The sequence below is a fragment of the Sminthopsis crassicaudata genome, chromosome 3, assembly GCF_048593235.1.
Source record: "Sminthopsis crassicaudata isolate SCR6 chromosome 3, ASM4859323v1, whole genome shotgun sequence".
NCBI lineage: Eukaryota > Metazoa > Chordata > Mammalia > Dasyuromorphia > Dasyuridae > Sminthopsis > Sminthopsis crassicaudata.
In genome coordinates, this window is record NC_133619.1 from 596,006,185 (window position 1) to 596,032,205 (window position 26,021).

At 42.0% G+C, this 26,021-nt stretch overlaps 2 protein-coding genes across 9 annotated transcripts in view; one reads left to right on the forward strand and one right to left on the reverse strand.

The window, feature by feature from the left end:
• The window catches only part of CTPS1 (CTP synthase 1), a 77,180-nt gene extending 75,447 nt beyond the window's left edge, over nt 1-1,733 (forward strand). For all 3 annotated transcript variants that reach the window (XM_074305422.1, XM_074305423.1, XM_074305424.1), the window contains one exon: nt 880-1,733. The gene's annotated coding sequence lies outside the window, so the exon portion shown is untranslated. The remainder of the gene's footprint in view (nt 1-879) is intronic.
• Nucleotides 1,734-4,711: 2,978 nt separating this feature from the next.
• SLFNL1 (schlafen like 1) lies at nt 4,712-25,468 on the reverse strand. Of its 6 annotated transcripts, XM_074305426.1 has the most exons (7): nt 23,801-24,067; nt 22,820-22,856; nt 22,192-22,250; nt 20,384-20,554; nt 10,295-11,526; nt 6,634-7,288; nt 4,712-5,368 (listed from the first exon to the last, which is right to left on the reverse strand). In XM_074305426.1, exons 5-7 carry the CDS (start codon nt 11,213-11,215, stop codon nt 4,863-4,865), a joined length of 2,082 nt encoding a protein of 693 aa, XP_074161527.1. In that variant the 5' UTR covers nt 11,216-11,526; nt 20,384-20,554; nt 22,192-22,250; nt 22,820-22,856; nt 23,801-24,067; the 3' UTR covers nt 4,712-4,862. The 6 variants fall into 6 exon arrangements, with proteins under 6 accessions (XP_074161527.1, XP_074161526.1, XP_074161531.1 ...); XM_074305425.1 differs by lacking the exons at nt 20,384-20,554; nt 22,192-22,250; nt 22,820-22,856; nt 23,801-24,067 and adding an exon at nt 25,225-25,468; XM_074305430.1 differs by lacking the exons at nt 20,384-20,554; nt 22,192-22,250; nt 22,820-22,856; nt 23,801-24,067 and adding an exon at nt 25,225-25,468 and having other exon boundaries at nt 6,634-7,344.
• Between the last annotated feature and the right edge of the window lie 553 nt (nt 25,469-26,021).

Sequence of the window (26,021 nt, forward strand, 5' to 3'; positions counted from 1 at the left end):
TTTCAGTGTGGTGGGTGGAGTGTGTATTCACTGCTGGCTTAACTTTTCTAAATGTTTGAATTCTGGCACCTTCTGCTTTGCTTTGCCTATAATTAACTGAGATACAAGGATAGATACTTGGCTGTCTAGAAGATTGATGCCTCAATTAGTGAAATTAGATGAAATTAAAAGTTGATAAAAATCATAGAATGTTAAGAGGTGGAAGAGAAACTTGGAGAATATTTCACTTAATCTCATTATACAGGAAAGGAAACTAATTGATAGAGCTTGGTCAGAAGAGAACTTTTCCCATGATAGATATGGTTTAAACTGAGTACTCTTTCCCTGGACTACCTTGCTTCAATCAGAGGGACACACTTCAGCAGACAGAAATGGAACCAGTTCATGTGACAGGAATAGATGGCGCTCCTGACCAAGCTCTATCAATTAGAGGCTGTTTGTATGACAACAAAGAAATAAGGGTAGGATATGAATCTACCTTGGAGACTTGAAGTGGTTTCAGAACAAATAGACTGTCTTCTGGGGAGGAGGAGCATAACAACTTAAAGCTCTCTGACAAAAAGATAACTTTTGTTAAGAAGTGAGCTTCTTTCCCTTAAAGTTCCAGCAGCAGCTAGATGACTTTCTGTCAGGGATGCTCTGCTGAAGAGTTTTAGACTAGTTCCCAGAGTTCTCTACACTCCTTCTCTGAACATTGTAAATGCGGTCTTTCCTGAACTAGATCCTGAATTCAGATTTGTTGCTAATAGTGTTGGGGGCAGGAGCGGGGTAAGAGGAGGTATGGCCTCTGCCATGCTAGAGGTTATCCCTCACTATCCCACTACTCCCCGTCTAGATCATCTCCCAAAATGACTAACATATCTTTTTCTCTTTGTCCAGAAACAACTCTGCCACGAGATCCATTGGATTTGGATGGAATTCAAAGTCTTGAATTCACTCTCAACATTTATGTTTTTTAATTAAAATTATTTTATTATGGGGGAAAAAAAAAACAATTCCCAAACTTTGTCAGTTATTGCATGTCCCATCATGTAGACTTGGATGTTCCCCTCCTCCCCCTTCTGTAATACACTGCCTATTCCTAGGCCCTGTTTAGTATGTTGGGGCGCCTAGGGAGAAAACAGAAGGAAAGCTTTAGAGGCAGTGGGTGGCAAGGATGGCTTAGTCTTTTGCTTGAAAAAGTTCTATTTCTTTCTCCTCCTGCCACTGGTGGAGAAGCTGATAGCATGCCCAGCCCTCTGATCTCCAGATTGCATGGGCCCCAGGGCTTTTTGAAAGCTATATTTTATGATATGTAGTTCAGATGACTTGAGACTGTCTCATGCCACCAAGGGAGGAGAAATCCAAGGAAGAATTGTGATCTGCTGTGAGCTAGGAAGGGGATTAGCCCCACCTGGGCTTAATGTACTTGGTATGAAATCATGTGAAATGCCATTAACCCTAAAGCTTGGGCTGCCTGTTCCAACCTACCTCTAAGACCAGGGGAGTCCCTCCTTGCATCAAGGGGTGGCTTTTAAAAGGAACACAGAACTGCCTCTCAAGCCCTTGGAGGAGGGTGACAAGCTTTGCCTTTTTTAAAAACAATGTTGGGGGGAGCTCTTCCTAAATGGTGTTAATGCAAGTATGAGATGCTATTTTCTTATGTGCTGTAACTAGGGATGGAGTTGCCTTCCCATAATCCTCTAGCCAGACTTCATGTATTTTGTCAATGGAATAAAAAGAAAATTACCCAGGTCTTGTCTTGTATCTTCAATGATTGATTGCCTTTTTCTTCCACCTAACAAAAATGTCTACGCATTACCATATAGGCCAAAATGTATCTATATTGGTTGTCTATAGACATGACAGGGGCTTCTGATACTGAACTGACATCATATGAGCAGATGACTATATGTGGCTGACCTCCTTCCCAGAACAGTGTTGACACTTGGAAGCTTAGTCCCACTGGGAAGAACAGTAACGGAAAATTGAAAAAAAGACAAAACGGCTTAAAAACTCAAGAATTTAATAATAAGCTCCTGCTGGAGTAAACATTATTTCCCAGCACATACATACACATATATAAAATATGCAATAATAGATGGAGTGGAGAGGGAGGAGTCAGGAAAGCCTTGGGAGAGGCAGCACTATTGCCAAGGTCTGAGGGAGGGAAACCAAGTGGTCAAGGTGTTCACAGAAGGCAAAGAGAAGAGAAAGGAGACAAAATGACAACATTTGTGAGAACTGGCAGGAAGAGTAGAATGGAGAAGGCTGGAAAGAAGTTGCAGCTAGATTATGAAGGGCTCTAAATGTAAAAGGAACAGGGAGTAATTGAGTAGGACAGTGACATGTTTAGATCAAGTCTTCAGGCGGACTTAGATGCTTCCCTTGCCAGATGCCTTGGAGGATCTCATGTGGGAGTATAAGTTGGGCTTGAGAAATTCGAAGTTAACGGAACCTAGGCTGTCCCATAATGAGTCACTAGCTAAGAGGGATTTCAGGAGTCATTAGATCCAACCTCATTTTAAAGATGAAACTTGGGCCCAGGAAGGTCATGACTTGTCCCAGGATACACCAGTAGCATTTGTCAAAATTGATTTGAATCTAGTCCTGACTTCTACCCCTCTTTTCATTGGACTATCCAGCCTATGACATTCCCCATATAATTTCTAGTCCAGACAGCCATCTTTAGAGCAGATGATTTGATCTTAATCTTTGGGAAGCAGATGTACACTCAATTCCATTTTTTGCTTTGTGAGGCAATTGGGGTTAAGTGACTTGCCCAGGGTCACACAGCTAGGAAGCGTTAAGTGTCTGAGGGTCACATCTGAATTCATGTCGTTCTGACTTCAGGGTTGGTGCCTTACCCACTGCGCCACCCAGCTGCCCCTCCCACCCCAATTCTTTACTGTATAGCATCACTCCTCTACCTCCCTCCCCACTCCTGGTGTTTAGTTAACTCCTGCATATGTGCCTTGAATCTCATCCCTTCCCATTCCAAGGACCTTGCCCCAGTATCTCGTGCATCTTAAATTCTTTGCCACTGATACTTTCTCATGTACCTCCAAATGCACTGGAGCTTCCCCATTCTGGAAAGATCTTCCCTTGAATATCCTATCCAGCTACTACCCTTTCTCCATGACTAAATGTGAAAAGTTTCCTATCCAGGACTCTTAATAGCAGCTAGTTAATACAGTGCATAAGGTTCTGGCCTAGACTGAGTTCAAATCCAGCCTCAGATACTTACTAGCTAATCCTAGGCAAGTAACAATCCAGTTTCCTCAACTATAAAATAAGCTGGAGAAGAAAATGGCAGACTTGTACCTTTGCCAAGGAAACCCAAAATGGGGTCAGAGATAATCATGATTGAAATATATTGAACAAATTCTTAGTTCCTATTTTTTTTTTTAACCCTTTACCAAGGTGGCTTCCACCCTCACTGCTCTATTGAAACTTCAAAGATCTCTAGAGACGACATTCCGAACAGTCAAACAGTCATTTTTATTCCTCATTCTCCCAATCTTCCCATTGGAAAGATTGGCCATCTTCCCACAAATGCTTTTCTCCCTTGCCTTCAAAGAAAACTATACTCCCATCCCTCCATTTGTGACCATTTCTTCCCTCCACCCCCACCCCCCAGCTGACTTCTTGTAAACCTCCTAATGGGTGCTCCTTAAAGATCTGACCTTGGCAGTTTCATTCCTGGTCTTCAGCTACCATTTCTGCACACCCTCCATCTATTACACTGAGTCCTTTCTTCTAAACTTCAGACCTGCATTTATTTCTATTTGCTTTTAGGACAATCCTGCCTAGATGCCAGCATCTCATGTCCAACACTGAGCTCACCTTTTCCCCAAAACTTGTTCTCTTGTGGAGCCTCTTAATGCAGTTTTCTATTTAAACTCTGTCTCTTCTACCCCACCTCCTGAGCTCCCACCTCTGCTATATGAATTTTGTAGCATTCCCTTCCCATTTCTGCCTTAGTACAAGGCTCCATATTGCCACTGATGTGAACTATTACAATAACACACTGTGTAAGTAGGGGTTTTTTTTGCCTCCACTCTGTCCTGTGTTCTGTCACAATAATTTTTCTGACATGTCTTAATGTCATTCCTTGGCTCAAAAGTCTTTCATGGTTGCTCGCTATGAAATTCAAACTTTTCTGACATTCAGAGCCCTCCAGAATCTGGAGTGCTCCTACCTTTCTAGCTCATATTCCTCTCTTTTCTACCCTCTACCCCTTCAGTTAACCCGGATCACTCACTTCCCCTTCAGTGTGCCCCATACCTCACTAGACTGTCCATCAGGGATAGTCTTCCACCTCAGACTCCATTTAACTTTGTGCCTCTCTTTATTTAGGTAATATTTTGTGCTGCTATCCCCCACCCCTCCCCTCCCACCAGCCTATGAGGTCCATGAGAACAGTATCATCTCTAAATTTCGCAGAGTTGTGAGCTAAGTTCCTTTGCAATGGAGACTCAGGGCAAATGTTTGTCAGACAGGACTGATACCTGGGTAACTTAGAGCTTGGTTTAAAGGATATCACTGAGGATGGTTTGAGTTCAGAAGGGACAATTATACCTGAAACCATCTTCCTTGGGAGTCTGGACCATCCCAGGACCACCTTGCCTTTTCTCGTGCTTAGAAGGGACCTAGTGGCTGAGCCCCGAGTGCGCCCTGCAGTCCTGGATCTAGGACTATCGGCTGCCAGTGAAATCACAACTATTGCTGGCCCAGATATGACTGACTTTATTAAAGAGCTTTGCAAAGAACAATTCCCAGCAGGCCTGTGTAGGGAGCAGGTTAAAGATGGCTATCGCATGAGAACATAAGTGCTTCATGGACAAACCTATGCTTGCTTGCTAGCTTCCTAGCTTCCTCCCTCAGGGGGCTCCGGGATCCCGATGTTGTTGCTTGAAGATGAAGGAAAATTGACAGGCAGTGCCAGCTTTCTCAGAGCTGAGGCTGGGAGAAGTTTCCCCTGAAGTGGAGGATTGATAATGAGTCATTTTAAAACTGATTTTTCCATGCCCCCCACCTGTGCCTGCCCGGGATAGCACTTCACCAGCATTGGTTTCAAACAGCTGAGAACCATCGGGGAGGGGCCAGTGGGGGAGCCTGCCTAAGGGCTGCCCCCGAGGGTCCTGAGCATGAGTTCGAGCACAAGGAGAAAGTGCGCTTTTGGAAGAGATGCAAGATCCGGTTTGTGGTGCCCCGGCCTCTGGGGTGTGGCTTGCAAGGCCTGTCACATGATGCAGCAGATGCAGGAGGAGGGCTGCTGGCACAGCTGTTGGCACAGGCCCCGATTCAGCTCTTCCTGGAGATGCTCCTTCTCCATGGTCAAGGCACTGACCCTTTTTTGCAGCTTGTTCAGCTCTGCGATCCATTTCTGAGGATATACAAGTCAGTTAGGGGCGGGCAGCCAGGGGGCCCATGTGCCTACCGAGCTCTTCACTGCCACTGCCAGCCTGCTAGCTCTAGCTGGGAGGGGCTGCTTTCTCTTCTGGCCTGGACTGCTGGGAAGGCTCCTACCTGTTCTGCCTCCACCTCTCCTTTCTTCCCCTGCCATCCTTCATAGGCTGCGCTCCTCACTACACCACTACTCATGACCCACTTGCTCTAGGTCACTCTTCTCAAGAGCTCTCAGAGGCTCTCTACTGCCTACAGAGTCAGGCAGACACTGCTGATCTTGGCACTCCGGGCTCTGCACCAGCTCCTTCCGAGCTTTGTAGGCAACCTTACTTTACAAACCCCTTCACAGCTGGCCGTGCGCTCCACTCAGAATGGCCTGACTCCATTTTCTGTCCTCGTCCTGCTCTCCTCCCTAGTGTGTCCCTGCCATCCCCCCCCTTCTAGAATGATCCCCCCCCACTGTTCTGGCCACTCCTTTCTACCCCCGCCCAACTTCTACCTTGTGAAGTCCATCCTTTCAAGTATTAAGTGCTCCAACCTATCTTCTACTGGAACCTCATGTGACAAACTGACAGACTCGGGGCCACTGAGAGAGAAGGGACTTGTTCAAGGTCACCAGCCCCCCACAAGCCCTGCCGGCCGGGCCTCCTGAGGCCCGGGCCAGAATTTTCTTCACTCCCTAACCCTGTGTAGGCCTCAAGCTGAAGCCTCAGCTCCCAAGTGACACGCTGCCCACAGCAGACTTGGCTACCCTTACGGATCCAAGACCTTGCTCCGCAGCGACTCCCTCCTCCAGGAGGGCTTCCCTGACATTGTGGGGAGAACCACCTTCTCCCTCGGAGCGCGTACAGTCCTTGGCTCGCGCCTCCGTGGAGCAGTTTGCCCATGTTGCGCGTTAAGAATTACTGGTGGGTGGAGGTGATGTCACAGCCGTGCCGTCAGGTCCTAGCTGCACGCAGAGAGGACGGCAGGAATGTTGAATGAATGTCTAGGCTAACATGGCCGTGGCGGGGGAGGGGCCCAGGGGCTGGAGAGGGAACCATTTGTGGTGTCCTCTATGGGAAGTGGGAGTCACCGGGCCTAGGCTTGAATCTATGTGACCTTGGATAAATCCCTTCTCTCGGGGCCTCAGTTTCTTCATCTGTAAAATGAGGCGTTTGGCCTAAGGTCCCATCTAGCTCTAAGGCCTTACGATTCTAGGATGATCCTGTCACCTCTGCTCAGGGCCAGGCCGCCAGTTACCTGCCTGCACCACTCCTGAATGGCACTGCCAGAGAGCGGGCCCTGGATGCTGCCATCCCGTCGCAGGAACACTTCTCCCAGGTCTGTCTCGTAGAGGAGCGGCTCCGAGCGGGCCTTGGGCCTGTGCACCGTGAGGCGGATCACCTTGAGCAGGTTGTTTTTGCTGCCCCCCGCCTTTATCACAGGAACGAAGGAGAGCGTGTAGGCCTCGGGAAACACCTGGGGCTTGAACCCCTGCAGGATGGAGTCCACCAGCAGCCGCACGCGGTCCTCCTCCTGGTGGTCGCAGTGGATGCCGCGCACTTGCCCGCTGTCCTCGACGCCCACAAAGAGGCTGCCCCCCTCGCTGTTGAGGAAGGCGCAGACGTAGCGGCGGACATGATGCTTCAGAGCCAGATTCAGGTATTCGCCGCCCCCGCGTTTGAACTCCATGTTGCGCGTCTCGTTGCCTAGGAAGGCACCATGGAAGAGCTTCTCCTGCCCCACGATCTCTTGGTGCACAATGGCACTGTCTGAGCGAGCGGCCCAGGGCAAGCTGGGGGAGTGGGGCCGGAGGGCCTTGGAAGGTGGAGTGGAGGCCGTGGGGGCAGAAGGCCAGTCTGCCGAGAGCCCAGCGCTGGGCCGGGCTGGGACTGGTCGGGAGGCCTGGTTGTGGCTGTGGTCGTAAGAGTCACAGTTGTGGGTGCTGTCATCATCTGTGGGCTGGAAGCTCTGGAGGGACAGGAGGGGAAGGAGGCCTGGGGAACAAGCAGGGAGTTCCCATTCTCCAGAGCATGCAGGGAGGGGTTTAGCTGCCAGAAATATCCTCTGGGATAAGGCTTATTCCTCCCCCTCTTTACATTCTGGCTGGGAAGGAATAAACTAGAGAGGCTTCTGATCACCAGCCAGGCCTGTTTCTTGAAGGGCGAACAGGGACAGTTCCACCATTAGAATTTCCCTGGGAAGGGTCTCCAAGGGAGGGAGGGGGGGGTCCAGTTTATGCAACCTGGGATCTGTAGTGGTGTGGACTGGGAGTCAGGATGGGAGGTGGGGGGGGGAATTTTTACAGAATCTCAAGCTTTGGACCAGTCTAAGTTAAGGTCTTAGAGAAATTAGGCTAGTGTGCCTCCTCACAAGGGAAGTGGCATGAATGGGAGTACTTAGATCCCATATAAAGTGGACCTTATCTCTTTTCTTGGGTTCCCTTATACCTCCCAGAAAGGATAAAAGAATGAAAGGACACAAATGGGACTTCTTGGGGACCTAAATGGTGAAACTAACTATCTTCTGAGGCAGCCCACCCACTGGGATAGCTCTATTAAAAAGTTTTTTCTTCCATCAAGCCTAAATTTACTTTATAGCAACTTCCATCCAATTGAATTGACTCTTAAAATTCCCTTCAGATCTGGGCCATAGCTTTCCCCCATGTGGGATAAGATCGTATCAGCCAGCCAGGATGATCTTCTTGGTTACAAATGACAATCCCACATCTGTGGAATGAGCACAAACCCCTATGATGCTGGAATTCTGCAATCTCAGGTCATCCATTCCTTCTTCCAGCTAAAGAAGGAATTCTCCCTAAAGTGTCCCTGATGACTCCGAGTGGTCTTTTTAGGCTGTTTAAAGCTCTCTGGTATGGGCGACTTTCTATATCGCAAGGAGTTCCTTTCTGTCTTTAGGCATCCTAGCACTGATCAAAGGTGGAAGAGCACAAGAGATGAAGCAAATGTGTATCTCAGTCTGGGCTCAAGAAGCTCCTAAGTATGTGTGCCAGTATGTTGAGGTTGCTTACTGATGATGGGATCCTCACCTTCTGAGGACCAAAAAGAAATGAGTTTGAATTCCATCTCAAAGCCCTGTATGATCATAGACAAGGCATTTACAACTCTCCGAACTCTAGCTTCCTCAGCATTTTTGGGGCATCTCATAGTTTTGTTTTGATGGTCAGATGGGAGGATTCACACTGAGTGGTTTTTTATCTTAAAGCACTATGGAAAATTTGGCAGTCACTGTAATCATTTAGGCTTGATCTAAAGAAAAATCTAACTCTGAGCCAACTCAAAATAGAATGAATGGGCTGCTCCAGGAGACAATGGGATCTTTCCTCATAGAGGTCTCAAAAAAACAAACCAAAAACCGGCCTGGATGACCATTTGCTGGAGTTATAATTTTTGTCAGTTATAGAATAGACTGGATAGCTTCTCTTCCAACTTCCTGTTGTTCCTAGACTGTTTTAGAGATGGGGGCTCTCCTATATCTTGGTTTCAAGTGGTCAGTGACCACCGGATGAGTAGCAAATTGCTAATGCCTGCTCTTGGATCAGGCTTTCTGAGTCCCCCTCATGGCACCAGCAACACTCATAGGTCACCACCCCATCTCCCCTACTGATTCCCGAATGCTCTTAGGTGCTAATAAGAACTACCTCTAATCCCTCTGTTATTAAGAGCATATGCTTCAGCCTCTCATGCCAATGAGGCCTATGAGAAAGTGCCAAAGCTGAATCCTCCAGACCTAGAAACTTTTAAAGGACAGAATTGGGAAATACTAGAAGTTAGCAGTTGATGTATCCCCTTATCAAGCGCTGACCTAAAAAGGATGAGAGTGGGCAGAAGTTGCTGAAGTGAAAAGTGAGGTATGATATAAGGAAGAACCTTCAAACAAAGCTTTGGGCTTTGGGAGTGGGCTAGCTTTGGAAGGCAGTGGGTATCCCCATTGAGCTGGTGCTGGATGACTGCTTATCAGGAATACTATGAGGGATTCTTCTCCAGATGTGGTTGGAACTAGAGGGTCTGTGAGGACTTTTTTCAATTCTGAGATGTAGTTTTATGAAGTTTTTCCTTACATTAAGCCAAAATCTGTTTTCTGTACTTTATACTCATTGCTTCTAGGTCATCCCGCTGGGACCGAGAAGGACAAGCCTAATCCTTCTTTTATATGAGAGCCATCCAACTATTTGAACTCTTCTATTGTTTCCTGGCATCCTTCCTGCCCAAGAGCTGCTTGAGCTATTCCCTATTACTGAGAAGTTTTCCTCGAAAAGATTCCTTCCTGTCTTCCTTATTGTCCACTGTGCCCTCCTCCCCGGATGACCTTGTTCTCCCTTTTTTCCATTTCATGGCTGAATCTTCCTGTCCCTTCCCCTCACTTGCACCTGGCCCAATATGGTTTCTCTGTTTTTAGGATACTAACAAGTTGGGATCAAAATGCACACATAACCTGGACTCTGAAAGCTCAGTTACTTAGAACAGGGCAGGAGACTTCCTTCCTCTCTACCACCCATCTACATTCCTCTTTCTTTAGAGATGGGGTAACTAGGAATAGACCAAGATGAGAGCCTGAGGGAGGCAAGAAATGGTTGCCTTTACTCCTGTTATCAGACAGCCAGGTAAGATAGGATAGGGGTGTCCACTCTGGGAACGTGGGCCTTCTGATTCCACAATATTCCCCGCTATAGAAGAAAAATTTTTCCTGAAGCTAGCCTCATGCCTCAACAAGGCCCCAAGTCTTTGTCAAAATCCCTATCTCCATTTACAGAACTTCCATTTTTCCACAGCACTCATGGGCTACAAGCTGCATCCTGGAGGACCTTCCAGATGCCAGTACACATAGCTGCAGGTTGAGCTCATGCTTTCTCCCCCCCCTTCTCCAACATCCCGCTATGGCCCCGCCCTGCCCATCCTACCTCTCTGCTGAAGAGGATCCGTGGGCCCTCGCTCACTGCCAGCATCTTGCCCCTTGCCACGAGGTCCTTCAGAAGCACGTGCTCCTCGGCAGCTTGCTGTAGCTGCTGGGCCACAGTACTGGAAGCTATCGAGGTGGGCACCTGTATCAGGGCATGGGCACGACGATGCTTCTTTACCACCCTGATGGCCTCCCTCTCCAGTGGCAAGTGCAGACGCTCAAACATATCCCGCAGCAGACAGGAGAGTACCGCCCCTGAGAATTGTGGGTTCAAGTGATTTACATACAGGGTGTGCAAAGGTGGGGGCATCTTGGAGAGGGGGCCCTCAGGAGGTGGCTCTTCTGGTGGGGGCTGCACATGTAGGGGCTCCCCTGAGGGTCTTCCTTCAAGGGACTCTTTTGAGATTGATTCTTCTGCCAGCACCTTCAAGGAAGGTTCTCCCTTTGAGTTCCTGAAGGGAGATTCCCCAATGGGATTTTCTGTTAACATCTCATCTAGAGCTGTCCCTGCTATAGGTATCTCTTTGAGGGACTCCCAGGAGAGAGTATCTGATAGGGTTTCTACTGCTGAAATCTCTAGTTGCTGTGTTTCTCTGGGAATTTTTGAGGGAGTTTCTTTGGGTATCTCCTCTAGGGGTTCCTCTGTGTAGGTCTTTTCCATGAGTATTTTCATAAAGGACTCCCAAGAGTCAGTTCTGGTCTCTTCTGTTTGAGTCTGTATTTGGGATGTATCTGTGGGAGTCTCTTTGGAGGTGGCCTCCCCTATTGAAGTTGGTCTCCAGAGTGTTTCTTTGGGGATCAGACCCTGAGGTGTTTCCATAAGGGTCTCTTTTGGGGAGGGCTTTGTGGAGCTCATCTCCAAGGGTGATTTTTGGTTCTGGAGAATGCCCACTAGTTCCTCTCCTACAGTCACCTTCTTCATTCCCCAGTCCTCCTACCCTTAAGGACTGTGCTCTGTGCCTCTGGGTCTCAAGGATTCAGAGATGACTGAAATAGACGAGCAGCTGGGCCCTGGACTGGGACCAGCAGGACAGGGAAGCTTTCTGGGGGAAGCCCACACACTTTCCAGGGACGGTGAGGCTGCCAAGTGACAGGTTGGAAGGAGCAAGGATGGGCCCCAGCTGGGCCTGGCCCCTTTCGGCTCCCAATCTCGGATGCGGAAAAAGTAGAAGGGGAGAAATGATGGCCTGATGGGGAGGCCCTGCAGTGTGGGGCCTTGCTCCGGCTTGGGTCCTAAAGAATAAAAGAAGACAGCATAAAGCTCAGGAGGCTTTAAATTTTTCCCAGCATAGCAGAGAGAGATGGTCTGATATTCTCAAAAGCAAGCTGATGTTAAGAATCAGACACCACTAGGACCTTGGGCAAATCATTTAAAGAATTTGAGCCTAGAGAGGTTATCAGTAAAGTTAAGTGGTTTGAAATAGATGAATCTCAAAGACAGAATTAGATAGTATCTCATAGTTGGAAGGGAACATGGAGATTTTCTAGTCAAACTTGTATTTGAATAATAGCTACCAGTTTTTGCTTGAAAACTTCCAGTGATGGGGAAATCCACTATTTCCCAAAGCAATCTATTTCCTCTTTGGATTGCTCAGATTGTTGGAAGTTTTCTCTTATACCAAATAGGCATGTAGTAATATTAGACAAAGAAGCAGATTTGGAGTAGGTAGAGGCATGACAGAGTGAAAAGATGAAAAAGGCTATGGAGTCTGATGACATGGATTTAATCCTATTTCAGACACTATGACTAAAGGCAAGTCAAATAACCTTCCAGAACTCAAGTTTCTTAAACTATAAAATTAAGAGGTTTATATTTGTCCTGATTTGTGATGCAAACACCTTGGTTTGGATCACACTTCCAAGTGGAAGATTCCACTTCTGCTATGTGTGTGTGTGTGTGTACATATATATGTATATGTGTGAATAAATATGTATACACATACATATATCTGTATGACTATTGAGCAAGCCATTCAACTATTTTAGATTTCAGATGGATTAGATCATCTTTTAAATTCCCTGCCAGTTTTAAATCTTTGTTCTATGATTTGAAAAGGGTTTGTAGCTATAACCATCTATTGTTCATAGTGTTGCCCTCCAAGGTGAAGCAAAAAAAAGTCTAATCCTTCTTCCTTAGGGCATTTTATATGCCTCCACAACCCTCTCCTAAATGCCTTGTCATGATGGAGGCCTTGAATAGGCCAGCAAAATGATGAGCCATCCTGTGCAGGGTTACCAAGATTAACAGATCCTGGTGGAGCATTCTAACAAAAGATGATCTGCTGGAGAAACAAATGACAAACTACTCCAGTATCTCTGCCAAGAAAACATCATGGACAGTATTAAAATGATAGAAGAGATGATATCAGAAGATGAGCCTCTAAGGTCAGAAAGGGTTCCATAATACTACTGGGGAGGAGCAGAGGACAATTACAAAAAATTCCAGAATTAATGAAGTAGCTGGGCCAAAGTCAAAAGGAAGCTCAGCTGCAGATGCATCAATGGATGCAAGGAAAATCCAATGCTGTGAAGATCAATATTGCATAGGAATGTGGAATGTAAGATCTATGAACCAAATAAGCTACAAATAGGGGACAGAAAGATTAAAACAATTTAGGTATCAGTGAACTTAAATAGATGGAAATGGGTAAATTTAATTTGAGTGATGATTACATATACTACTATAGGGAAGAATCTCTTAGAAGCAATGCAGTAGTCTTCAAAGTTGTTTGTTATTGTTGTTGTTTTTTAAAGGGTGAACAACAAAGTACTCAAAAATAACAGAATGAGATCTATCAGATCCAAGGCAAACCTTTCAACATCAGGTCTATGTCCCAATGACTGATGCTGAAAAAGTCAAAGTTGCTCAGTTCTATGAAAACCTATAACATCTTTTAGAATTAACATTAAAAAATATTATATTCATCATAAGGGACTGGAAAGCAACACAGGGAATCAACAGATAATTGGAATAATAAGCAAGTTGGCCTTGGGAGTACAAAATGAAGAAGGGCAGAGACTAATAAGAGTTTTGTCAAGATGCTTTGATGGTCATACTGAACACTCTTTTAACAACCCAAAAAGCAACTCTATACATGGACATCACCAGATGGTCAATATTGATCTCAGATTGATTATATACTTTGCAGCCAAAACTGGAGAAGTTCTATACAGTCAGCTAAAAACAAGACTTAGAGCTTACTATAGCTTCTTGTTGCAAAGTTCATACTTAAATGAAGAAAGCAGGGAAAACCATCAGACCATATATATAGGCATGACCTAAATGATATCCCTGATGAATTTGAAATAGAAACAATGAATATATTTAAGGGATTAGATCTGGTAAATAGAGGGCCTGAAAAATTGTGGTCAAGAGGCTTATAATAGTGTGCAAAAGGAAACAACAAAAAACATCCCAAGAAAAAGAAGAATAAGAAAAGCAAAATGCTATCTGATGAAACTTACAAGTAGCTGTGAGAAAAAAAAAAACAAAGTAAAGGAGAAAGGCAAATATGTAGACAATTAAATACAGGATTCTAGAGAATAGCAAAGAGGAATAAAGTTTTCTTAAATGAACAATGCAAAGAAACACAGGAAAAAATAGTATAGGAAAAAGATAAGAGAACTCTTCAAGAAAATTAAAAAGAGCAAAGGAACATTTCATGTAAAAAATAAGCATGATAAAAGACAAAAATGGTAGAGACTTAACAGAAGTAGAAGAAACTGATAAAAGGTGACAAGAAGATACATAAGAATTTTACAGGAAAGATCTTAATATCACTAGTAACCATGATGGTGTAGTTACTGATCTGGAGTGAAACAACCTAGAGAAAGTAATCAAATGGGCCTTAAGAAGCACTGCTAGGGGATGTGGGAAAACAGGGACACTTGATACATTGTTGGTGGAACTGTGAATATGTCCAGCCATTCTGGAGAACAATTTAGAACTATGTTCAAAAAGGTATCAAACTGTGCATACCCTTTGATCCAGCAGTGTTACTACTGGGCTTATATCCCAAAGAGATCTTAAAGAAGGGAAAGAGACCTATGTGCAAGAATGTTTGTGGCAGCCCTTTTTGTGGTAGCCAGAAATTGGAGACAGAGTGGATGCCCATCAATTGGAGAATGGTTGAATAAATTGTGATTTATGAATGTTATGGAATATTATTGTTCTGTAAGAAATGACCAGCAGGATGATTTCAGAAAGGCCTGGAGAGACTTACATGAACTGATGCTGAGTGAAAATGAGCAGGACCAGGGGATCATTATACACTTCAACAACAATACTGTATGAGGATGTATTCTGATGGAAGTGGAAATCTTCAACAATGAGATGAAGCAAATCAATTCCAATAGAGCAGTAATGAACTGAACCAGCTACACCCAGAAAAAAAAAATCTGGGAGATGACTATGAACCACTACATAGAATTCCCAATCCCTCTATTTTTGTCCACCTGCATTTTGGATTTCCTTCACAGGCTAATGGTACACTATTTCAAAGTCCGATTCTATTTGTATAGCAAAATAACTGTTGGACATGTAAATATATTGTATTTAATTTATACTTTAACATATTTAACATATATTGGTCAACCTGCCATCTTGGGGGGGGGAAGAAGGGGAAAAATTAGAACAAAAGGTTTGGCAATTGTCAATGTTGTAAAATTACCCATGCATGTATCTGGTAAATAAAAACTATTTTAAAAAAACAAAAAAGAAGAAGCACTAACAATAAAACTAGCGAAGGTGATAGAATATCCAACAGATAATGTTATAGAGTTGCATTCAATATGCCAGAAAATTTAGAAAACTCAACAGTAGCCACTAGATTGGAAAAGATCTGTATATGTCCCAAACTTAAATAAGGGCAATAGGGATGTTTAAAAAAAGTACTGAAAAAATGAACTTATTTCACATGCAGTAAGGTTGTGCTTAAGATTCTGCAAGCAGGGCTTCAGCAATATGTGAAATGAGAATTGCAAGAAGAGCAGGCTGGTTTTCAGAGATAAAGAGCAAATTGCCATCATTTGCTAGATTATGGAAAAAAAAATAAATTTCAGAAAAGCATCTACTTCTGATTCATTGACTACACTAAAATCTTTCACTGTGTGGATCATAACAAAATGTGTCAAGTTCAAGAGATGAAAGTACCAGATCATCTTGTCTCCTAAAAAGGAACTGATTGGTTTAAGATTGGAAAAGGAATATGACAAAGCTATATTGTCACCTTATTTAAGTTAGATGAAGAGTACGCCATGAGCAATGTCAGCCTGGATGAATTAAGTCAGAATTAAGGTTTCCAGGAAAAAGTACAAACACCACTCTGATGGCAAAAAGTGATGTATTAAGAAATCTCTTGATGAGGGTGAAAGAGATAGGTATAAAAGCGAAGCTTAACATCCAAAAAAACCCTAATATCCTGGCAACTGGTTCCATCACTTCTTGACAAATAGAGGGAGAAGAAATGGAAGTGTCAGATTTTTTTATTCTTGGGTTGATCACTGAAGATGATTAAATTAAATTTAATTAAATTAAAAGCCACTTGCTCCTTGAAAGGAAAGCTATAGCAAATCTGGACAGCTATAGTCTATGGGGGTTACAAAAAATATTCATGACTGAAAGCTGGACAATTCTTCCTCTCTTAATTCTTTCCTCTTTTGCAGGTGAAATACCTCTAGTTCTTTCAAAGGATTTTTATATGGTTATTGGCACAGTCTTTCTAAATTACATTTTTTAAAAATCAGCAACAAATCTGCCTTCTTACCCTTCCCAGGAAAAACAAAATACATAACATGTATACTTAATCCAAATCAATGTCTGCACTGACCATGTCCAAACAGTATTTTTCTCATTCTGCTCTATTTAACCACTTTATCATGAAGTAGATAACATGCTTCAACATTAACCCTTCAGTAATCAGAGTTGGTTATTTCACTGATTAGAATCACTATTAATCACTAATCACTAATTACTGGATCATTGTGATTGTATAAATTGTTTTCCTGTTCTCTCACTTCATGATAAATTAATAAAAAACTTTAAGATTTCAATAAAACTATCTCATCATTTTATATAGCATAATATTATCCTATCACATTTACATACCAAAAGTTGTCCTGCCATTGCGTAAGTTATGGGCAGCCTCTCAGATCCCCATTCTTTGCCAATTCAAAGAGGGCTATAAATATTTTTGTGAATATTAGGTTTGTGTTTGCTTTTTTTGCAGGACTAATCTATCAATTTGCCTAGTTTTCCTCTAATTCCTGCTCTGCCTTTCTGTTTCTCTCATATTCCCCTCTGGAGATTTATTTCTATATCTATCTGTGTGTGTGTGTGTGTGTGTGTGTGTGTATGTGTGTGTGTGTGTGTGTGTGTGTGTGTGTGTGTGTGTGTGTGTATGTTTCCCTTAATCAATTTGGATGAGAAATGTCCACTACTTCCTCCATATCCTTTTCTTTGTTTGAACAGTCTACTTGCACATCCTGTGGAAGATAATTTTCAATGATCTTCTTTGCCCTGTCTCTTTCTTTCCTTCTCTTAAGATCATCAAAATATAACTCCTAGGCCTTGTATAATTAAGACTCTATGACCTCTCATGATGATGGGGGTCAGAGAGAATGTATGTTTTATCTCTCATATTTGAATGTAGGTAATTTATTCTTGCTAAGTCACTTTATTCTTTTATGTTTACCTTTTTTATATTTCTCTTCACTCCTGGGTTTGAACTTCAAAATTTGTTTGCAGTTCTGGCTTTTTCATCTGGAATGATTGGAACTCCTTATGGAATAATTTCAAGTTTTCTGATACTTTATAGTAATGGCTGCAAAATTGTGTGTGATCCTCTCTGTGGCTTTCTTGACACTTGATTTTTTCCTCCTGATTATTCTCAGTCAGTAATTTTGGTAATAACTTTTCTGTTTTCAATTGAGGGTTTTTTTGAGGATGTGATTGGTGGATTCTTTCTATTTCCATTTTTGTCCTCTGGTTCTAAGAGATTTGGGCTCATTTATCATGGCATTCAGATATGATTCTTAAATTTTCTTTTTGATGTTTTCCAGGCAAGTTATTTTTGCTATATCTACCCTATAGGTTTCCCCCCCCTCCAGTGCTCTCATTTAATTAAAAACAAATGCTATTTTTAATATTCTTGCTTTTTCTCATCCAGGAATTCTAGTTGAATTTGGTTTGAACAGAGTTTTCTCTGGGGCTTGCTTTGTAGATGTTTTGGAATCATTCTCTTCTTTTGAGTTTGTTTTTTGAGCATCCCTGCCACTATAATAGTTCATTATTGTTGGATTCTTTTGGTTTGCCCATTTTTCCAGACTACTTTTTAATTTCAGGCTTGGTGTCAAGGGTGGGCTCTATTGCATTTCTAGAGGAAAAGTCTGCACTGGTTCTGTTACAGTTGTTTTCTTGTGTCCAGGATTTCAGGGACAGGCTAGGACCTGGAAACTTTCAGTGCTTCAAAAGTGGTCTGATCCAAGGCAAAGTCTTGGTTGCTGGTATTCTGGTCTAAGTCGAATGCTCCTGGACTATCAGCCAGCTAGAAAGCTCTGTTGGTTCAGAATTAAAGAATTATAGGCTCCCCTTTGGTCTTGGATTCCTGTTCTTGTTATTCCTTTGCAGGTTGTGGTTAGATGCTGGAAATGAATCCCTGTTCTGCTCCTGGGATTTCAGTCACATAGCTGAGGTTTGCTTCTGAATTTCCTTCTTCCTCAATATACTGTCTAAGGCCTCCCTATTCAGGAACACTACTAACACAGATAACACTACTCCAAATTCAACATCCCCTTTTCAATATGCTCTGGATCTGTGTCTCAGAATTATTGCCCAGAAACAGACAAAGCTTCCATTTGTCACCTCTTTCCATCACAATGCTCTGCTATGGACCTAGCAGTGTTTCAGCATAGATCTGAAACTTCCTTTTGTCCTAGTGCACAGCTTCTCCCTTGGTTTTAGAGTGCTACATGAGCAGAATGGTCTTGCCCCAACACTGTTCACATTGTCCATGAATTTCTCTGTATATGAACCTGGGTTGGACAAATAACTCACTCTAGACTTTTGCTGGATTTCTCCATCACGACTGGATTTGGGCCCTATTCTAAATCTATTTTGAGTTTTGCAGAGGAGAGCTTGGCTGTATTGCTTGTTACTCCACCATCTTGGATCCATTTTCAATTGACATAATCTTGAGATTTCTAATCCTCCTCTACTTTCTAGTTTATGGATGGCTTTCTAAAAATGTAGCACTGGAAAATTAATATGATATTCCAAATTCTTCTGATCTAGGCAAAGTATATATAGCAGGACACTCACACCTTTCTAACAATCATATTAGCTTTTTTTGGTCTGCTCTGTCATACTGTTAACTAACATTGAGCTTTTCCATAAAAATTCCCTGTTATTGAGTATTTCCCTCCCCCAAAATTGTTGCTTAGTCAAATCTCCCCATGCCCGAGTTGGAAAAAAAAAAAAAGAAACATCCTAACATAAGTATAGAATTTGACCTTTATCTCTATGAAATTTCATCTGTGATAAAGTCAGTTCATCAATATAATTTTGGAGTCTGACTTGCCATTTGAAGGTTAGCTATCTCTTCTCATTTTCATGTCATACAAAATAGATAAGCATGAGGGATGCACAGACAAGAGTTAGTGTGCAGAAAGAGAAATGCTTAGATTCTATTGGCATGAGAAAAATCTAAGAGCTTTAGCCAACCACATGGTTGATATGAATTAACGTGTTATGTGACAGCTCCCAAAGCTACTACAATCTTAGGTTCTATTATGAGAAGCATAGTGTCTATCATACAAAGGATGCTGGTTCTACTCAACTTTGCTCTTGTCAGATTATACCTGGAATATTTATTATGCCCAGTTTTTGGTTTCTTATGTTTTAAGGAAGATTCATTTTGAGGGATGATACAAAGGGGACTTTGGCTAAGCATGATTTGGATGAGATGGTAGCTGTGTCCCTTATGATCTTTTAACTAGATGTCCAGGGTTTCTAGAATCTTTTGGTTCCTGAAAGCCGTGCACATCTCCATATTTTCAGACTCCAGACCTTTATGAAGTTTTGATATCTATTTCTTGTTCTTTTCCTTCAAGGCTAATGTGAAGCATTTTACAAACTTATGTAATGTTCTCACCACCATTGTTAAAAGATTTGGGATGGTAATGAGTGGATGTATCCTATTAAAAACTTCCCTACCCCAACTTTGCTGGCAAGGCTTAGACTATATATATATATATACAGGACTTCTGGAGATAATGCTTTAACATAAAGGGCAGTAATGGATAAAATAATTAGAAGGCAGAGAGGATTAATTTGGGAGAAAGCAGGGACCCTAAAATTGAAGGATAATTTTCCACTGTGGGACAGGCTATGGTTGGGAACTAAGATTTAGAGGTACCCCAGAGTGCTAGAGCAGAAACGGCCCTTTTGTTTATAGAGAGGGAAACAGTAGAATAGGGTCTTCTAACTCATAGAATATTAAAGTGGGAAAGGCCTTTGAAATAAGTTCATCTAGTAAAACTTCTCATTTTACAGAGCAGAAAACTGAAGTCAGTGAAGGGAAAGATACTTATCCAAGGGACTTGACTTGGAGGCCTCACAAGGATGGAGGAAGAAAGGAGAAAGTAGGATAATGAAGAGTCAATTCTCAACCATCACATTTCTTGGTCACATGTACATCCTGATCCTTTTACATATACATGCACATACAATGGAAAAAACATAGGACTAGAACTTGGGAGATGTAGTTAAGTCTTCATTTTTGTATTTCCTAATGGTGTGGGTAAATCAAAATAACTTCATCTGAACTTCAGTTTTCTCATCTGTAAATCAGAGATAATAATGATCCTACTTTACATTATATAATTATAATATATATGTTATATGTATTACATATATTATAAAAAAGGCATTTTATGAACTTTAAAGATCATCTTTACTTACAGAAACAAGATATTAGCTTACTCAGACACATTCAAACCAGACATATAAAAACCATCACAGAGTGACACATGCACACACACATATACAACAAAAACAGACATGAAATCATAGAATTTGAGAGTTGGAAGGTACCTGGAAGGCTGTCAACTTTAGTCCTCACCCAAAAAGAATTCCCTAATATTTGTCCACTCAGCCTTAGTTTGGAGACCTCTGAGAGGAATGAGCATCCCTTACTCCCATCTTCCCCAGGCAGCCATTCCACTCGAGGGCAGCTTCAATTGCTAGGAGCTTTCTCTTAAATACCTATTTACAATTTCAACACATTACTTCTGGTTTTTGTCCTTTGAGGCCAAGTAAAACAAGTCTATTTAAATAAATATTCTTCCACATGACAGCCCTTTAAATACTTGACTACAATGATCAGATCTTCCTTGAGTATTCTTTTCTCCAGGCTAAACATCCCTCATCCTTTCAACCAGTCCTCATGTGGCAGGGACTCTTACAAGCACTTTTTCACCCTAGTTATCTGCCCTGGATATGCTCTCAAGCTTATTAAGGTCCTTCTTAGTTTGAGAGGTGCTTAGAAATGAACACAATAGCAGCGTCCCAGGCCTGACAAGAGCAGCATAAGGGAAGGTTGTCACCTTCCTATTCCTAGAAGCTTTGCTTCTCTATGTAGCCATTTTGGCTGACATACCACATTGCTGGCTCATGTGAAGCTTTCCTTGTCCACTAAAAACAACAAACTGCTTTCCAACTATGTCTCCCTGTCCGGTATTCATAGAGATCATTTTTTAAAAATCCAAAATTTAAGATTTCAAATTTATCCCTATTAAATTTCTTATTATTAGGATCAGTTAGTGAATCTTTTGCTCCCAACTTGGTGTCATTTGCAAATCTGATGATCATGCCATATATTTCTTTACACAAGTCATCGATTATGTTAAATAATCCTGATCAAGAATAGTTGCTTGGGATACTCCACTGAAAAAGACCTCTCACCAAGCTATCTATCTATCTATCTATCTATCTATCTATCTATCTATCTATCTATCTATCTATCTATCTATGCTTGTAGAGTCATCCCATATCCTGCCCTTATTTTCATCTTCTATACATTTCTTTTTAAAGTTTAAAGTTGTTTGGTAAGTTCCCTGTGCATATATATCAGTTTTTCATACAACTCCCTCTTTTCCTCCTTACAATTGTTTTTCTTTGTGTTCATTTCAGAGCATCTCACCATCCCTCTAGGGCTCACTTCTGTAGAATTTTGTTCTTTGGGATTTTACCTATCTTTTTTCTTAAGCCTTTTAAATATGTTTTCTCACATGTAGGATTTATGTCAGACTATTCTCAAATTTTCTGTCCTTTTCTAGAACAAACTTGATGATTTTAATAACAATAAAATTTATGTAATATCTACTACTTGAAGCATTTCACAAATATTATCTCATTTGATCCTCACAAGAACCTGGGAAGGTAGGTACTGTTATCATTCCCATTTTACCACTCCTCAGTGTCTGGGGTTCTAACTCCAGGCTCAGTGCTCTACCACAGCAGCTGAGGAGGGAGCCACTGCTCCTTACTACCCAAATCAAATATCTGTAATTTTCTTTTTATCCCATAAACTAAATTCTATGTTAGCAAGAATAAGATCCTATATAGAACCTCTCCTTTACTTTTTGTAGGATGAAATTAATATAAAGAAATATCAAGAAGTTATTGATTGCCCTATTTTGGTAGTTTTGGTAGAGAGCTCCAAAAAATGTCTAGATAACTGACATTACCTATCACTATTAGATCATACCTTTCTGCCAGCCTTGTGACATTTCTCATACCTCTCCTCAACTAATACTTCTTTTCATTCAGGTGGTATATACTCTAAAGACCAAATAACCCTTGTTTCTCCCTCCATTAACCTTCACCCAAATGCTCTTTACCATGCCTCTCGCCTCTCTCTGGTGGATTTCATCACAAGAATACTCATCTTCCTCTTTACCTATAGTATTTTTTAAAGGAAAAAAGTTATTTCCATCCAAAATCATATTCCAAAACATATGTTTCAACCACCACAACTCAGGGGAATCTTTGAGGTCAAATTTGCCAAGCATGCTCAAAAATATATAAAAGTTCATGGTTTATTCTTAAGACACTACCAGACTGAACTTAGATTCTCTGTGGACGACTTCGTAAAAACACTGCTCTCAGTTGAACCTTTTTAACTATCATGACTCATCTCATATCAGCAAACAAACTATGGAGAAGTATCATAAATTTCTGATATGTATCTGCTATCTCATCATAAGCAGTCAACCTTGATGTTCTTAAACTCTGAATTTCCCTTCTTGGATCATTATCTCCTAGTTTGTCCTCCCTCCCTCCCCCCCCAGCTTTTCTTCTTCTGCTTCATTCCTCTTAAACTTCTTGTCTTGGATCCTCATCTCCTCTCTATATTCTTGCTGTTCATATGGGTTCAATTATCATCTTTACCAAAAGCAAATTGGCAAAAATGACAAAAATGGAAATGCAGTTTGGGAGGCTCAACTATGGGAAAACAGGAAAACTTACTATAATATTGGTAGCATTATGAATTGGTCCAACCATCCTGAAAAACAATTTAAAGTCATGTAAAAAAAAAGTATGGAAACTATATTCCTTGACCCAATAATCCAATTATTAGATATATGCTCCAAGGAGGTTAAGGATAAAAAGGTAGGTCCAATAATATACCAGCCTATTCACAGCAGAATAGATAGCAAAGAACTGGAAACAAATGAGATACTCATCAGTTTACAATTAACTTATTTATGAATAATGGATTATTATTTTATAGGAAAGAAATGATGAATATGAGGAATTCAGAAAATCGTAGGCTGCCTAAATGAACTAATGCAGAATAAAATGTAAAAAAATCACCAAAAAGAAGGAATATAATGGATTTACAACAATAATGTGAATTGTCAAAAACAAACCAAAAATCACTAAAAGGAAGCCCTTTCTTAATAACAGCTACTAGAGAATAGATAATATTTTTTCTTTTTTTCTTGGCAGAGAAGTGTGGGACTTTGGGAGCAGAATGTTGCATGCATTGTTAGATGCAATCACTAGAACAGTTATTTTTGTTTACAAAGTTGTCTTGTCATATTTTACCACTTGGAGATTATAAGCAGAAAAGACTGATAAAAAACAAAAAGCTGACAATAAAACCTATCAACTTTTAAAAACAAGTAAACTTAGCAATTATTATTTCTATATAAATAGCTCTCAAATCTGTAAATCTAGCCCTAATCACTCTCTTATATAAGCTTCATCTTATATAACCTATAGCAACCTATAACCTTATGGACATATTCACCTTGCTGTCTTGTCACTTCAAATTCCATATGTCTAAAATGGAACTGATCATCTTTCCTTATAAACCTACTCTTCAACCTTCCCTCTTTTCAACTGAGGGCAATTCATCACCTTCCCAGTAAACCAGTTTTGTAACCTGAAAGGTCCTAAAATTCACTCTTGTCATTCTTTTTCTCCCTCCCTCCAATTACTTACCAAGCCCTGTTGATTCTGCTTTCACAATATCTCTTTTATCATCTCATTCACCTGGCTTATTGCCCCCCCCCCTCTTATTTGAACGCTCTTATTACGCCTCACATGCCATTGTAATATTGCATCTAACTGGTCTCCCTTACTATTTCTAGCCTCCAAATAACTGCCCAAAATAACCTATAACATTCCACTGCTCAAAAAGCCTCAGTAGATTTTCATGGTCTCTGGGATGAGCCTGCTTGCCAGTTAAGGTCTTCTACAATTTGACTCTAACCTACTTTTCTCATCATGGAAACTTAGTCCCCTTCAGAAGCATCTACATTCAGATGAATTGGCCTTATGACCTGTTTTCTTGTACTGGACATTCAATCTTCCCACACTCTGCCTTTGTATACAGGCCTGGAATCCATCACTTCCTCTCATTTCAGTTTCTCATAATCAAGACTCATCTCAAGTACCACCATTCCAGTGAAGGGTTCTTTCCTCCCTCCATTTGTTAAGGGCTTCCCTCCCTCTTCCTCATATTATACTGTATTTACTTATCTATGTTATGCATCTTCCCTAATCCAGCAGAATGTAAACCCTGGAGAGGAGGTGGTCTGTTTTTGTCTTTATCTCAGCAACAAGCATAAGATCTTATATGCAGTAGACAACTAATAAATGTTGAATGGCAATGAAAACAGACCTCCAGATAATTCCTCTCCTATCTAAGGAAACTCAGCCCCCTTTCCCTGCTGCCTCTCCAACCTCTACCTCCCCCTTCTTCCATAGAAAGTGGATCAGTGTTCTTGGAAGCCTCATCTAAAATGAAAGTTGGGTTGGGGGAAGGACCCAGTAGTCTCTAGTGATCTCTGTGATTAGGGCAAGGGGGGAAGGGCAGAAAAACAGGTAGAGGAGGGCTAGTATGAGGGCCAAGAACCCATTTAAGTCATCATTCCTCTACTCCAAACCTCCCCCCAGCTGGCTAACTCCCACACACATGACAAACTGTCCCTAGGATCCAGCCAGGGCTCCTACTGCCCTGACTCCCCAGCTGAAATTAAAGTGCTCAGGGGCAGTTGGGGCTCAAACTCACTCAGCTCCCTGGTGGGCAGCAGTGGATGAAATAGGAAGTGGGTGCTTCCCTGTCAAGGCCCCTACTGTGATCTCACAGAAAGATGGAAACATCAAGATAGGGCTGAGCTCAGTGGTCAGGGAAGAGGTAGGGTCTGTGCCTTTAAAAGCTACTCTATATGGAGGCTAATATCCAGGGCCCACTAAGGAACTCAGCATGCCCCAAAAGCTGGGAGCAAGAATGTCTTCTCAGATCCAAGCTTTACTTCATCTAGAGCCCATATTTTCTTCATTTGGATGGTCTAAGCCCAAACCACAAAAGACTCAAGTCCTAGCCTATCACACCCTTGCTGTAGGTGCCTGACCTTACTCACCTGTCCAGAACCCAGCAGCCTGGAAGTACCCACACCCCCATCCCCTGCCATCATCAAGTATTTGCAATGTTGGAACCTCGAGCCAGCATGCTGAGGTCCATTTCAGGAAGCTTGGTGCCTTGGTGTCTCAAAACCTGGTGTCTCCACCAGGCAGGTGCCCAGCGCCAGGGTGTATTAGAATGCCTGAAGCTGGTTCCCCAGGTGACAATGCCATGGGTTCTGTGGCTCTTTGCTGTACTCCATGCAACTAGTGGAGGATGGAGAAGAATATCTCTGATCAAAAAGTAAGGCATAACTTACTATTTCAACAAATCCAAGACTTTTTGGCTATTGGTTTTATTTTCCATTAGGGCATTTTATTTTCACTTTAGGAACTCCGGGGTTGAGGTCCATAGTCAGGGAAAGGAAATGGAAGGTTGGTGTCTTATTGATGATACAAAGTTAGGAAAATATCAGAATGTGTAGAAATGAGAGCTGGATTTGGAATCAAAATATCTGGGTTCCATCTTCAGTAAATCACTTCCCCACTCTGGTCTACACTTTCTCAAACTGTAAAATGGGATGGGGAGGCAGAAAAATCAATTAAGTGACTTCTAGGGTCCTTTTTCCTCTAAATTTAAAATTTTATGGTCATGAGTGGAACCTCCTGGAAAAAGGTTTTGCAAACCCAGCCAAGGGGCAGCTAAGACAGCAGAATGGATAGAACACGGGGCTTGTAATCAGGATGACTCATTTTAATCAATTCAAATCCAGCCTCAGACAAGTCCTAGATGTGTGATTCTGGGCAAATCATTTAA

Bases quoted from the DNA above. Each gene is read 5' to 3' on its own strand.
- SLFNL1 (XM_074305425.1), bottom strand. From the start codon at position 11,215: ATGAAGAAGGTGACTGTAGGAGAGGAACTAGTGGGCATTCTCCAGAAC. The intron at 7,289-10,294 runs GTAGGATGGGCA...TTACGACCACAG, and splicing joins GGATCCTCTTCAGCAGAGAG to CCACAACCAGGCCTCCCGAC. The intron at 5,369-6,633 runs GTAACTGGCGGC...GTATATCCTCAG, and splicing joins TTCAGGAGTGGTGCAGGCAG to AAATGGATCGCAGAGCTGAA.